A 14627-nucleotide genomic window follows, 5' to 3' on the forward strand; every position below is an offset into this window, starting at 1 on the left:
GAGAGTAAGCAACAATATTGAACAATATGGTCATTTTATAAGTTTGTCTAGTTTGTATTGGTCTTTGGGGCAGCTCTTGTGCCATGATGGGCCACTTGCCAGCTGAAAGGCTAGATTAAAATCAATAGCAGCTGTCTTAGAAAGCACAACATCAGATCAGCTCTCTCTACAAAAAAAACGATGCATCAGTCTGTTTGAAAAATGTCTATACAGTATATTCTAAATTACATTTGCCATGTCTCTGTTTCCTGTTGTGTTTTTCTTTGGTTCTGTGGTGCGATGATGGAGACGTAAAGACTCCCATGTATTACCCCTCCTGAACTGGGTACCTCATGTCTCTATTGCTGCTGCTAGAGATGAAATGTGTTCCGGAATGTGTTCTGAGCTCCTGTTTGTGTTCCTCACGGCCCCTTCCTGTAGCTGGAGGATTTCTTCCCCCCATGCATCATGTAGAGAGGTGGGGGCCTGCCTATACAGTTTGAGGGGTCACAATAGCCTGGGGCTCCTGTAGCTCCCCTGGTACCAGAGGCACCTGGGCTACCATTAACACCGTCTTTACCGGGAGCTCCATCTTTACCGTCCTTCCCGATGCCAGGGCTGCCAGCCACACCTGAGAGAGAGACAAAGGATTAGGGAGATGACGGAAACAGGTACTGAACAACATCCCCTCATGTCAATGTGTGACCGACTGGGTTCGCACCCTCTTGAGCGACACCAGACTGTTAGCCTGCTGAGATAAAGCCTTCGCATAAACTTGAGGAGCTAAAGTCTTCAGGTCTTAGGCAAGAAAAGAACAGAGTGAGGGGTGGTGTTACCTTGTGGGCCTGGTTCGCCTGGACTTCCTGGGATTCCAACTCCATTTTGTCCCTTATGTCCTGTATCCCCCTTTACACCAGCATCACCTACAGAGAAGAGGAAGACATTTCCTTTCAGATGTTTTACATTGACTGTCTGAAATGGGCTATTATCCCCACAGGAGGTGTCTGTATGCCCGTGCCTGCGTGTGTGTGCGTGTGCGTGTGTGCGTGTGTGTGAACAACAGGGATGCAATTAAAAGGATTTAGCAGAGAGGGCTTTAAGTCTATACTGTCTGAGTCTATACTTTTCTAGTTGTAGTTTCTATGTTCTCCACTGTGCACAATGAAATGGGCATTTGCAAGATGGTCCGAGTATTCCATTGGAATGATCAGTTCTTTATACATTTCACCTTTTATCTAGTAAGTTATTGATGCATGATTCTCCATTACCTTGTTTTCCAGGTGTACCTGGTAACCCAAAGTATCCATGTGGTCCCTTCATTCCCATCAGTCCTCTGGGGCCGGCCTCTCCTACAGTCCCTGCTGGCCCCGGGGGACCTGGAGGGCCCGGCAGTCCTGCCAATCCAGGGGCCCCGATCGCTGCTGGTTTCTTCAGGACCTCCTTCTTAAACTCTGCCAAGTGTTCTAGATGGAGAGAATGATTAAAATGTCCATTTGACAAAGCACCCTACTGTACATGGCAGACTGCCTTGAGCTACAAATGTTACAGTGTGTACACAATATTCACGTACCTTCAACAATTGCTGAGCATAGTTCTCGAAGTTTAATATCATTCACTTTAGGACCCTATTGGATTTGAAAGTGGAAAAAGTATATTAATTAATACTAGAACATTTATATGTCACTCCATTCCAAAAAGTATTCTAGAGGATTATTTAGTACTTGTGTTTTACAGTCTTCGTTCACTTCGTGGAAGAAGGTACTTACAGGTAGGCCCCTAGGCCCAGGTGATCCAGTTAACCCTCTCTCTCCCTCCAGTCCATTGGTTCCCTGGGGACCGGTCAAACCTTCATGACCTGGCTGCCCTGGTCTACCATCTTCCCCGGTATATCCCTTCAGGCCCTTCTCTCCAACCTAGAGGCGAGTGGACAACGCAACATGTCTTCAATGTCAACGTATTCAATTATTCCACCCATCAATCAATCAATCAACCAGTCAATCAATTGATTTGTAACATTGTTCTGTACCTGTCCTTTGAGTCCAGGAACACCAGGAGGACCCTATAGAAACAACAATGGATTGAATTAGGACCATTGTAGTTATTACAAATACTGGGGAGTACTAAAGCTAGATCAAATGTTTCTCTCAGTAGAACATATACCTGGTCTCCCTTGACTCCAGAATCTCCTGGAAGACCTGGATCACCCTGTGGATAGCGGTAAGATTGTCAGTACAGATACTGTATCTTACGAAAGCATACTGTATCATCATTGACATGATATATGGTATTGACGTGAATCCATAGACTTACTTCACTTCCCTTTGGGCCAACAGGACCAATAGAACCCTAGGAACAAGGCACAGGAAATTAGAAGTCATTCAAGCCCCTTCATTTACAAACGGACAACTATTACCAAAACAGTAAGCTACACATCAGAACTTACCTGGTCTCCCTTATATCCAGTGTGACCTTTCAGTCCTTTTTCACCAGTGTCACCTTTGTCCCCTTTGTCACCCTGGATGCCTGTATCACCTGTGACGCCCACTGGTCCCTGCTTTCCTGTCTCACCCTGAGGAGAGTGATGCAGGACAAATGAAATGTAACTAAAGATACTCTCTGTCTGGTGGGTTTATGTGAGGTTAGCTATCAGCTCATTGTTACCATCAGACAGGGGTTGTTATTGAAGAGCAGTATGCATGACAATCCTAGTTGAATATATGAATAATAAATGACTACTGGCATGTATATTTAATAACCGATCATTATAAGCAGTTGAACTAGAATCAAATGTTACATATGGTCAACTTACAGAAGCTCCCTTGTCTCCTGGTTGTCCATCTCCTCCTGATGGTCCAGTTGCCCCCTAAACAACCACGACAGTCTTATTAAGCATCTTCAGCACCATCAGTAGAATATGGATCCACAGTCATGGCTAGCAGTGTTGAGTGATAGTAAACCCTGAAGTGTGAAATGTGATACTCACTGTCTTCCCAGGAACTCCGATTGGTCCTACTGGTCCTTCATCTCCTGTATCACCCTGTACAAAAAATATACTATTTTACAATAGACAAACACAAGGAGTGAAACTGTACCCAAGACAGGCATGCACCCACACAGTCACAGGCAGACACACAGTCACACACACACACACATACACTTCACCTTGGCACCTCCAGCTCCAACTAGCCCCTGCATTCCTGGTAACCCCTAGAGAAACAACACAGGATATCCTCAGAATACCGTACAGTATATTGGTATTTTTGAAAGCACTACGGCATTAGGGATAGACTACTTCCTTATTGTGTTGTTTCTGTTGATTCTGTTTTCCCTGCCATGGGAATGATTTATTCATCTGGTCTGCAGTACAGTTTGACTGGGAGATAAACGCTCTATTGATTTTCACAGCTTTTGCTTTCATTTAAATACCAGCAAAACCTTGTAAGGTCATCTAATCTACAACACTGTTTGTAAATGAATAATATTTCAAGACAAATGTCCCAGATTAATATTACACTCACTGGAATTCCAACTTTACCCCTGACTCCAACAGTCCCGGGAACGCCAGCCTCTCCCTGTTGGAAAGATGACAGGGATGTTTATAGGATAAACGATTGATTTCTTGACAGATCTTGTAAGACTGGATACATTCTCTTTATTTAAACTATATATGTATAGTAGCCATAAAGTGTAGACTAACTTTAGCTCCATCCACTCCAGGGAGTCCATCCATGCCGTCTTCCCCAGGAGTACCCTGTAATGACAGTTCATCATTGATCACAACAACAACAATAACAACAACACCACCACTCCGCATCATAATCACAGTTTATGTGTCGGGGGGCTAGGGTCAGTCTGTTATATCTGGAGTACTTCTCCTGTCTTATCCGGTGTCCTGTGTGAATTTAAGTATGCTCTCTCTAATTCTCTCTTTCTTTCTCTCTCTCGGAGGACCTGAGCCCTAGGACCATGCCTCAGGACTACCTGGCATGATGACTCCTTGCTGTCCCCAGTCTACCTGGCTGTGCTGCTGCTCCATTTTCAACTGTTCTGCCTGCGGCTATGGAACCCTGACCTGTTCACCGGATGTGCTACCTGTCCCAGACCGGCTGTTTTCAACTCTCTAGAGAACAGGAGTGGTAGAGATACTCTAAATGATCAGCTATGAAAAGCCAACTGACATTTACTCCTGAGGTGCTGACTTGCTGCACCCTCGACAACTACTGTGATTACTATTATTTGACCATGCTGGTCATTTATTAACATTTGAACATCTTGGCCATGTTCTGTTATAATCTCCACCTGGCACAGCCAAAAGAGGACTGGCCACCCCTCATAGCCTGGTTCCTCTCCAGGTTTCTTCCTAGGTTTTGGCCTTTCTAGGGAGTTTTTCCTAACCACCATACTTCTACACCTGCATTGCTTGCTGTTTGGGGTTTTAGGCTGGGTTTCTGTCCAGCTCTTTGAGATATCAGCTGATGTAAGAAGGGCTATATAAATACACATTTGATTTGATTTTGCAAAATGTTAATTATTCATGGAAATCTAACTATACAACTAACAATACAAAAGGATCTCGCATGCATCTGATAACTTATTGGTAAGGACATCGTTTATGATGTATTAGTTGTTTACTCACAGTGTCTCCCTTTGCACCAACAGGACCCTGATCTCCTTGAGGACCCATCGCTCCCTAAGAAAACACACATGCAATGAACCATGAAACAATTTAAGGCAAACAAAAAGAAAAACCTTTAGAGGTAGAAGAGAGGAGATACTCACATCATCACCTTTTTCTCCCTCCAGACCCTGACGTCCACGACTGCCCTCCACACCCTAAAAGAAGACAAGTGGTCAGTCACTACAGTACATAACGGCAGACATTTTGGAAAACACTCTTCAGCCCGAGGTGATGTCAACCACAGTCTGTCCTCCAGTCCGCCTACGGACATTGAAAATGGCAGTTATAATTGATTGGGTTAATTAAATGAGTAGTGCTTACAGGAGATCCCGGTGGTCCAGTGGGTCCTGGGATACCGTTGAAACCAGGGGGACCCTGAGTGGAGCAGAGAACACAGATGGTGAGTTTAAGACTTTAAACACTAGAGTAAAACGTCAATAAGACTTGCAGTAAATATTGTTTTAAAACCTTACCCTGTCTCCTTTCTCTCCAAGAGTACCAGGAAAACCAATTGGACCTCTTTGTCCCTGGAATGTATTACAGACGTTAAAATGAATTATATTTCATATGATTTACAGTGATGCGCAGCAAACACATTAATCAGTTATAAATGGCTGGTTGTATGAGCAATTTCCACTTGAAGCAGAAATCCTATGTACCATCTTTGAATGCGCAAGATACACATTTTGCGCTTAAGGCAGAAATCCTATGTAACATGTCGGTATTCTCATTACCTATGTTCAGCTTGGAACAGAAAAACAGAAGTATATAAATGACAAAGCAAGAGAATTTGGGACTTTCATTATCAGACAGTGAAGTAGATTAGATCAGTCTATATGTGTTGGTACAGTTGAAGTCGGAAGTTTACATACACCTTAGCCAAATACATATAAACTCAGTTTTTCACAATTCCTGACATTAAATCCTAGTAAAAAAGTCCCTGTCTTAGGCCAGTTAGGATCACCACTTTATTTTAAGAACGTGAAATGTCAGAATAATAGTAGAGAGAATGATTCATTTCAGCTTTTATTTATTTCATCACATTCCCAGTGGGTCAGAAGTTTACATACACTCAATTAGTATTTGGTAGCATTGCCTTAAACAATTTAATCTTGGGTCAAATGTTTCAGGTAGCCTTCCACAAGCTTCCCACAATAAGTTGGGTGAATTTTGGACCATTCCTCCTGACAGAGCTGGTGTGTGAATCAGGTGTGTAGGCCTCCTTGCTCACACATGCTTTTTCAGTTCTGCCTACAAATTTTCTATTGGATGTGGTCAGGGCTTTGTGATGGCCACTCCAATACCTTGACTTTGTTGTCCTTAAGCCCTTTTGCCACAACTTTGGAAGTATGCTTGGGGTCATTGTCCATTTGGAAGACCCATTTGCAACCAAGCTTTAACTTCGTGTCTGATGTCTTGAGATGTTGCTTCAATATATCCACATCATTTTCCTCCCTCATGATGCTATCTATTTTGTGAAGTGCACCAGTCCCTTCTGCAGCAAAGCACCCTCACAACATGATGCTGCCAGCCCCGTGCTTCACGGTTGGGATGGTGTTCTTCAGCTTGCAATCCTCCCCCTTTTTCCTCTAAACATAACAATGGTCAATATGGCTAAATAGTTCTAGTTTTGTTTCATCAGACCAGAGGACATTTCTCCAAAAAGTACGATCTTTGTCCCCATGTGCAATTGCTAACCCTAGTCTGGCTTTTGTTATGGCAGGATTTGGAGCAGTGGCTTCTTCCTTGCTGAGCTGCCTTTCAGGTTATGTTGATATAGGACTCGTTTTACTGTGTATATAGATACCCTGGTGCCTGTTTCCTCCAGCATTTTCACAAGGTCCTTTGCTGTTGTTCTGGGATTGATTTGCATTTTTCGCACCAAAGTACGTTCATCTCTAGGAGACAGGACATATCTCTTTCCTGAGCGGTATGACGGCTGCATGGTCCCATGGAGTTTATACTTGCGTACTATTGTTTGTACAGATGAACGTGGTACCTTCAGGTGTTTGGAAATTGCTCCCAAGGAGGAACCAGACTTGCGGGGGTGTACATTTTTTTTATTGAGGTCTTGGCTGATTTTTTTTGATTTTCTCATGATGTCAAGCAAAGAGGCACTGAGTTTGAAGGTAGGCCTTGAAATACATCCATAGGTACACCTCCAACTGACTCAAATGATGTCAATTAGCATATCAGAAGCTTCTAAAGCCATGACATCATTTTCTGGAATTTTCCAAGCCGTTTAAAGGCACAGTCAACTTAGTTTATGTAAACTTCTGACCCACTGGAATTGTGATACAGTGAATTATAAGTGAAATAATCTGTCTGTAAAAAATTGTTGGAAAAATTACTTGTGTCATGCACAAAATAGATGTCGTAACCGACTTGCCAAAACTATAGTTGTTGACAAGAAATTTGTGGAGTGGTTGAAAAACGAGTTTTAATGACTCCAACCTAAGTGTATATAAACTTCCGACTTCAACTGTATCTTTCAGAGCAAGTACGGTTCTTACATCATCTCCCATCTTGCCTGGTAGTCCCTGCACCCCAGATGGTCCTGGCTCACCCTGTGGATTAGCAACATAGGAAAAACACAAATACTCACATGTAGTGATTTGTATGCTTGCATAATCATCCTAACCACCCAATGTACTGTACTTAAGCACATTGTCAGACATCACACTTCTTCACTAAACATGAGAATTGATTGCTTGTCATACCTTTTGTCCAGCTTCCCCTGCAGCTCCATCATCACCTGGTAATCCATTGTGCCCCTAGAGAAGACATAGCAATCCAGTTCAGACTGAATGTCATCAAACTACTATCAGACGCTCTACACATCGGTAGTTCACACAGGGAGTTTCCCCCTAAACTGTAAAGCGCTTTGAGAATCTGGAAAAGCCCTACAGTACATCAATCCATTACAATTATTAGATACTGGGATCTCAGAGAAAACCAGTGACCACAATGGTATAAATGATGATAAGGGCTCTGTTGCTCAAAGCCAGGTACAGGGCCTTGCAAAAGTATTCATCCCCCTTGGCGTTTTTCCTATTTTGTTGTATTACAACCTGTAATTTAAACTGATTTTTATTTGGATTTCATGTAATGAACATGCACAAAATAGTCCAAATTGGTGAAGTGAAATGAAAAAAAATTACTTATTTCAAAAAACTAAAAACAACAACAACTGAAAAGTGGTGCATGCATATCTATTCACCCCCTCTGCTATGAAGCCCCTAAATAAGATCTGGTGCAACCAATTACCCCCAGAAGTCACATAATTCGTTAAATAAAGTCCACCTGTGTGCAATCTAAGTGTCACGTGATCTCAGTATATATACACCTGTTCTGAAAGGCCCCAGAGTCTGCAACACTACTAAGCAAGGGGCAGCACCAAGTAAGCGGCACCATTAAGACCAATGAGCTCTCCAAACAGGTCAGGGACAAAGTTGTGGAGAAGTACAGATCAGGGTTGGGTTATAAAAAATATCAGAAACGTTGAACATCCCACGGAGCGTCATTCATTATAATTTTTTTTTTTAAAGAATATGGCACCACAACAAACCTGCCAAGAGAGGGCCACCAACACTCACAGACCAGGCAAGGAGGGCATTAATCAGAGAGGCAACAAAGAGACCAAAGATAACCCTGAAGGAGCTGCAACGCTCCACAGCGGAGATTGGAGTATCTGTCCATAGGACCACTTTAAGTCGTACACTCCACAGATATGGGCTTTACGGAAAAGTTGCCAGAAAAAAGCCATTGCTTATAGAAAAAAATAAGCAACCACGTTTGGTGTTTGCCAAAAGGCATGTGGGAGACTCCCCAAACATATGAAAGAATATACACCTCTGGTCAGATGAGACTAAAATGTAGCTTTTTGGCCATCAAGAAAAACACTATGTCTGGCACAAACCCAACACCTCTCATCACCCCGAGAACCCCATCCCTACAGTGAAGCATGGTGGTGGCAGCATCATGGTGTGGGGATGTTTTCATTGGCAGGGACTGGGAAACTGGTCAGAATTGAAGGAACGATGGATGGTGCTAAATACAGGGAAATTCTTGAGGGAAACCTGTTTCAGTCTTCCAGAGATTTGAGACTGGGACGGGGGTTCACCTTCCAGCAGGACAATGACCCTAAGCATACTGCTAAAGCAACACTCGAGTGGTTTAAGGGGAAATATTTAAATGTATTGAAATGGCCTAGTCAAAGCCCAGACCTCAATCCATTTGAGAATCGGTGGTATGACTTAAAGATTGCTGTACACCAGCGGAACCCATCCAACTTGAAGGAGCTGGAGCAGTTTTGCCTTGAAGAATAGGCAGAAATCCCAGTGGCTAGATGTGCAAGCTTATGGACACATACCTCAAGAGACTTGCAGCTGTAATTGCTGCAAAAGGTGACTCTACAAAGTAATGACTTTGGGGGGGGGTGAATAGTTATGCACACTCAAGTTCATTTTTTTTGTCATATTTCTTGTTTGTTTCACAATTAAAAATATTTTGCATCTTTAAAGTGGTAGGCATGTTTTGTAAATCAACTGATACAAACCCCCCAAAAATCTATTTAAATTCCAGGTTGTAAGGCAACAAAATAGGAAAAATGCCAAGGGGGGTGAACACTTTCACAAGCCACTGTATGTACTCATTCAGTTTCTGTCATTAAGATTCCTCACCTTTATCCCTGGTAGCCCTGGGCTTCCCTGTGGTCCAGCTGGACAGGCAGCAGGGCACTGCAAACAAACAGACAGACACAGACATTACATTATCACTACACCTGCAAGGGGCTCACCTCCTATTCGATAGCTACTAACCGAAGAACACCTAAGCTACCAATTTTCCACATGCAGGTTTGTCAGAATTAAATGACAGCAACAACAACCGTTTATAAAAGAAGTGTGAATTAAGCTGAAGTGTAGTTATTGCAGCAACATTAGGCTCTGAAGCACTTAGTCCAGGGCTCTCCAACCCTGTCCCTGGAGAGCTACTGTCCTGTAGGTTTCCACTCCAATTCTACTCCAGCACTCCTGATTATAATAATTAGCTGGTTGATTAAACTGAGCCAAGTTAGTTATAAATGGGGGTTGGGGCAAAAACTTACAGAAGGGTAGCTCTCCATGAACAGGGTTGGAGACCCCTGACCTAGCAGACCCTGTGAAAGATGGTTTAACCCTGTGAAAGATGGTTTAACCCTGTGAATTTTTTGTTATATTTTTTTTATATTTTTATTTCACCTTTATTTAACCAGGTAGGCCAGTTGAGAACAAGTTCTCATTTACAACTGCGACCTGGCCAAGATAAAGCAAAGCAGTGTGACAAAAACAACAACACAGAGTTACACATGGGATAAACAAACGTACAGTCAATAACACAAAAGAAAAATCTGTACACAGTGTGTGCAAATGAAGTAAGGAGGTAAGGTAATAAATAGGCCATAGTGGTGAAGTAATTACAATTTAGCAATTAACACTGGAGTGACAGACATGCAGATGAGGATGTGCAAGTAGAAATACTGGTGTGCAAAAGAGCAGAAAAACAAAAACAAATATGGGGATGAGGTAGGTAGTTGGTTGGATGGGCTATTTACAGATGGGCTGTGTACAGCTGCAGCGACCGGTAAGCTGCTCTGACAGCTGATGATTAAAGTTAGTGAGGGAGATATAAGTCTCCAACTTCAGTGATTTTTGCAATTCGTTCCAGTCATTGGCAGCAGAGAACTGGAAGGAAAGGCGGCCAAAGTAGGTGTTGGCTTTGGGGATGACCAGTGAAATATACCTGCTGGAGTGCGTGCTACAGGTGGGTGTTTTTATGGTGACCAGTGAGCTGAGATAAGGCAGATCTTTACCTAGCAAAGACTTATAGATGACCTGGAGCGAGTGGGTTTGGCGATGAATATGTAGCGAGGACCAGCCAACGAGAGCATACAGGTCGCAGTGGTGGGTAGTATATGGGGCTTTGGTGACAAAGCGAATGGCACTGTGAAAGACTGCATCCTATTTGCTGAGTAAAGTGTTGGAGGCTATTTTGTAAATGACATCGCCAAAGGCAAGGATCGGTAGGATAGTCCGTTTTACGAGGGTATGTTTGGCAGCATGAGTGAAGGAGGCTTTGTTGCGAAATAGGAAGCCGATTCTAGATTTAATTTTGGATTGGAGATGCTTAATAATATGAGTCTGGAAAGAGAGTTTACAGTCTAGCCAGACACCTAGGTATTTGTAGTTGTACACATATTCTAAGTCAGAACCGTCCAGGGTTGTGATGCTAGTCAGGCGGGCGGGTGCGGGCAGAGATTGGTTGAAGAGCATGCATTTCGTTTTACTAGCATTTAAGAGCAATTGGAGGCTACGGAAGGAGTGTTGAAGGCATTGAAGCTCGTTTGGAGGTTTGTTAACATGGTGTCGTCTGCGTAGAGGTGGATCAAAGCATCACCTGCAGCAAGAGCGACATCATTGATATGTAGAGAGAAAAGAGCCGGCTCGAGAATTGAACCTTGTGGCACCCCCATAGAGACAGCCAGAGGTCCGGACAACAGGCCCTCCGATTTGACACACTGAACTCTATCTGCGAAGTAGTTAGTGAACCAGGCGAGGCAGTCATTAGAGAAACCAAGGCTGTTGAGTCTGCCGATAAGAATACAGTGATTGACAGAGTCGAAAGCCTTGGCCAGGTCGATGAAGACGGCTGAACAGTACTGTCTTTTATCGATGGCGGTTATGATATCGTTTAGGACCTTGAGCGTGGCTGAGGTGCACCCATGACCAGCTCGGAAACCGGATTGCATAGTGGAGAAGGTACGGTGGGATTCGAAATGGTCAGTGATCTGTTTGTTCACTTGGCTTTCGAAGACTTTAGAAAGGCAGGGCAGGATGGATATAGGTCTGTAACAGTTTGGGTCTAGAGTGTCTCCCCCTTTGAAGAGGGCCACTTTCCAATCTTTAGGAATCTCAGTGAAAGATAGTTTAACCCTCTGAAAGATGATTTACAGTAACCCTGTGAAAGATGGTTTAACCATGTGAAAGATGATTTACAGTAACCCTGTGAAAGATGGTTTAACCATGTGAAAGATGATTTACAGTAACCCTGTGCAAGATGGTTTAACCATGAGAAAGATGGTAAAAAGAGACTCACATCTTCCCCACTCCCTTCAGCTTTGCCAGCCCCAGGTGGTCCCTAAAACACAGCAGAGTGAGTGACAGAGATAAAACAGCACATATCTGTTTTAGACATAGGTCTAAAACAGAGTGTAGATGTCCACAGACACTACAGCAAAGATCTCCAGTGTTCGAGGCTGTGCAATCAGTGTCAAGTAATGCAGGAGTGATACTGATTATCACTCTACATCAGGGTTAAGATGTCAGTATAATAATTGGAGAGAACTCTTATGACAATATGGATTTAAAAAAACACTTAGGTTAATGGGAAAGACCAAAGAGACAAAGCTACATCTGAAACCTCAACAGATAGAAACATAGGTCAGACTCATGATGATACAGATGTTGAATTCACTTATTTCAGGTTAGATCCATAAGTAAGAGGTTAGCATCAGTACTTACCGCAGGTCCAGGTGGTCCTGGTAGACCAGGGGGACCAGCGAGACCCAGACCCCCTCTAGGCCCAGGGGCACCCTGATAACAATAGATCATTGCATTTAGAGCTCAAACACCTGGAATGTCCTTCTAGACATTTCAGACTTCTGAAAAGTCTGATATATATTAGTAACAAAATTGTCCACAGGATATCAAAAGAACCAATGAAACAGTACAGAAGGCAGCACATTATGCTAAAATGTTTATTCTATTCTACTGAGCCATTTACTATATGTTCATATTCTTATATTTTATTATTTCTTATTGTCAAAAATCCTGTACATATTGTATTGTATTGTTGTATTGTCAAATCCTGTACATATGACTAAGACAACTTGAAACATATCCTGTATGTTTTTATTGCTGGATGTGTTCTTGTTAATCACTCATCTACTGTAGTTATGTAGGATGTGATCCTTATTTGAACACTGACCTCAGGCCCAATGTTCCCCTCGTCTCCTGGAGTTCCTGCTTTCCCAGGTGGGCCCTGTAGGGAGCGACATACACAAGTTATACAATTATTCTATAGCCCCTTAGTAGGGCTCGATATAAGTACTGTATGCTGTCTTAATGCCATTTAGAACACGGGGTGAAGATTCTCTGAAGATGTTGAAGAGTTTGTAGTACATACGGGAGGTCCAGCTGTCGCAGGTCCCTGGGAAATGAGAGAAAACGCTATCAGACAAATCATATTATTTAGCTATAGAAATAAAGTGGTCTGACATGTTCCATGGCTTCATGGCTATTCATGTCAGCAAAATGTTCCCATTAATATCTGACGATCTAAAGATGACAAAGATAGTGGATACTTACAGGAGAGCCTGCTGGCCCAGGAAAACCTTGAAGTCCCTGTTATTAGACACAGAGCAGTCAGATATTAGTTAACATTGTCCCTGCTGTTACAGTTATTAGGAAGACATAGTTTCTTTAGTAGGTTCTGGTAAGAAAAAAAACTCACTCTCTCACCCACAGGTCCTCTTGGGCCCATTGAACCAGGTATTCCCTTCATTAAAAAGAGAAGAAATCCTTGATTCACACACAATCTACAAGCTAAAACATTCTCTCGCCACCAGCTTGAATTCTAATAATATCAGTTGAGTGGTGGATAGCTGGTGTTAACGGTTCAATGAATAAGGTGATAGAGAACAACTCTGTCTTGCTCCACAAGACAAAATAGAGGTTGAGTGTGTGACAGGAGGTGTGTGTTGTGTGTGCTACAAGTAGGAGGTAGTGATGCTTACAGCAGCTCCTGGTAGGCCAGGCATGCCTCTATGTCCAGGAAGACCAATCTCCCCCTGGTCCCCTTTGGCCCCCTGAGAAACAGACACAACACACAGCTGAGTTACAGACACAACAGACAGCCAAGTTACAGACACAACAGACAGCCTAGTAACAGATACAACAAACAGCCTAGTAACAGATACAACAAACAGCCTAGTAACAGATACAACAGACAGCCTAGTAACAGATACAACACACAACCTAGTAACAGACACAACACACCGCCTAGTAACAGATACAACACACAGCCTAGTAACAGACACAACAGACAGCCTAGTAACAGATACAACAGACAGCCTAGTAACAGATACAACAGACAGCCTAGTAACAGATACAACACACAGCCTAGTTACAGACACAACAGACGCCTAGTAACAGACACAACAGACAGCCAAGTTACAGACACAGCCGGCAGCTGAGTTACAGACACAGCCGGCAGCTGAGTTACAGACACAACAGACAGCCTAGTAACAGATACAACACACAACCTAGTAACAGACACAACAGACAGTCTAGTAACAGATACAACAGACAGCCTAGTAACAGATACGACAGCCTAGTAACAGATACAACACACAGCCTAGTTACAGACACAACAGACGCCTAGTAACAGACACAACAGACAGCCAAGTTACAGACACAGCCGGCAGCTGAGTTACAGACACAACCGACAGCCGAGTTACAGACACAACAGACAGCCTAGTAACAGATACAACAAACAGCCTAGTAACAGATACAACAGACAGCCTAGTAACAGATACAACACACAACCTAGTAACAGACACAACAGAAAGCCTAGTAACAGATACAACAGACAGCCTAGTAACAGATACAACACACAACCTAGTAACAGACACAACAGACAGCCTAGTAACAGATACAACACACAACCTGGTAACAGATACAACACACAACCTAGTAACAGACACAACAGACAGCCTAGTAACAGATACAACACACAACCTAGTAACAGACACAACACACCGCCTAGTAACAGATACAACACACAGCCTAGTAACAGACACAACACACAACCTAGTAACATACACAACAGACAGCCTAGTAACAGACACAACACACAGCCTAGTAACAGACAC

The 14627-nt window shown here is 43.0% G+C and overlaps 1 protein-coding gene across 1 annotated transcript in view; it reads right to left on the bottom strand.

Annotated features, from left to right (window-relative positions):
• Window positions 1-201: 201 nt before the first annotated feature.
• The window catches only part of LOC129831076 (collagen alpha-3(IX) chain-like), a 33159-nt gene continuing 18733 nt past the window's right edge, over window positions 202-14627 (bottom strand). Inside the window, exons 11-38 of the mRNA XM_055894101.1 lie at window positions 13491-13562; window positions 13208-13252; window positions 13063-13098; window positions 12881-12904; window positions 12683-12736; window positions 12217-12288; window positions 11792-11833; window positions 9340-9396; window positions 7378-7431; window positions 7171-7224; window positions 5131-5184; window positions 4979-5032; window positions 4759-4812; window positions 4616-4669; window positions 3677-3730; window positions 3498-3551; window positions 3142-3186; window positions 2963-3016; window positions 2789-2842; window positions 2423-2548; window positions 2290-2325; window positions 2140-2184; window positions 2006-2038; window positions 1746-1892; window positions 1550-1604; window positions 1248-1442; window positions 816-902; window positions 202-610 (exon numbers count right to left, since the gene is read on the bottom strand). Coding sequence (XP_055750076.1) covers window positions 402-610; window positions 816-902; window positions 1248-1442; window positions 1550-1604; window positions 1746-1892; window positions 2006-2038; window positions 2140-2184; window positions 2290-2325; window positions 2423-2548; window positions 2789-2842; window positions 2963-3016; window positions 3142-3186; window positions 3498-3551; window positions 3677-3730; window positions 4616-4669; window positions 4759-4812; window positions 4979-5032; window positions 5131-5184; window positions 7171-7224; window positions 7378-7431; window positions 9340-9396; window positions 11792-11833; window positions 12217-12288; window positions 12683-12736; window positions 12881-12904; window positions 13063-13098; window positions 13208-13252; window positions 13491-13562 — 1920 coding nt within the window. The 3' untranslated portion in view covers window positions 202-401. The remainder of the gene's footprint in view (window positions 611-815; window positions 903-1247; window positions 1443-1549; window positions 1605-1745; window positions 1893-2005; window positions 2039-2139; window positions 2185-2289; window positions 2326-2422; window positions 2549-2788; window positions 2843-2962; window positions 3017-3141; window positions 3187-3497; window positions 3552-3676; window positions 3731-4615; window positions 4670-4758; window positions 4813-4978; window positions 5033-5130; window positions 5185-7170; window positions 7225-7377; window positions 7432-9339; window positions 9397-11791; window positions 11834-12216; window positions 12289-12682; window positions 12737-12880; window positions 12905-13062; window positions 13099-13207; window positions 13253-13490; window positions 13563-14627) is intronic.

This window comes from Salvelinus fontinalis, chromosome 32, assembly GCF_029448725.1.
Source record: "Salvelinus fontinalis isolate EN_2023a chromosome 32, ASM2944872v1, whole genome shotgun sequence".
NCBI lineage: Eukaryota > Metazoa > Chordata > Actinopteri > Salmoniformes > Salmonidae > Salvelinus > Salvelinus fontinalis.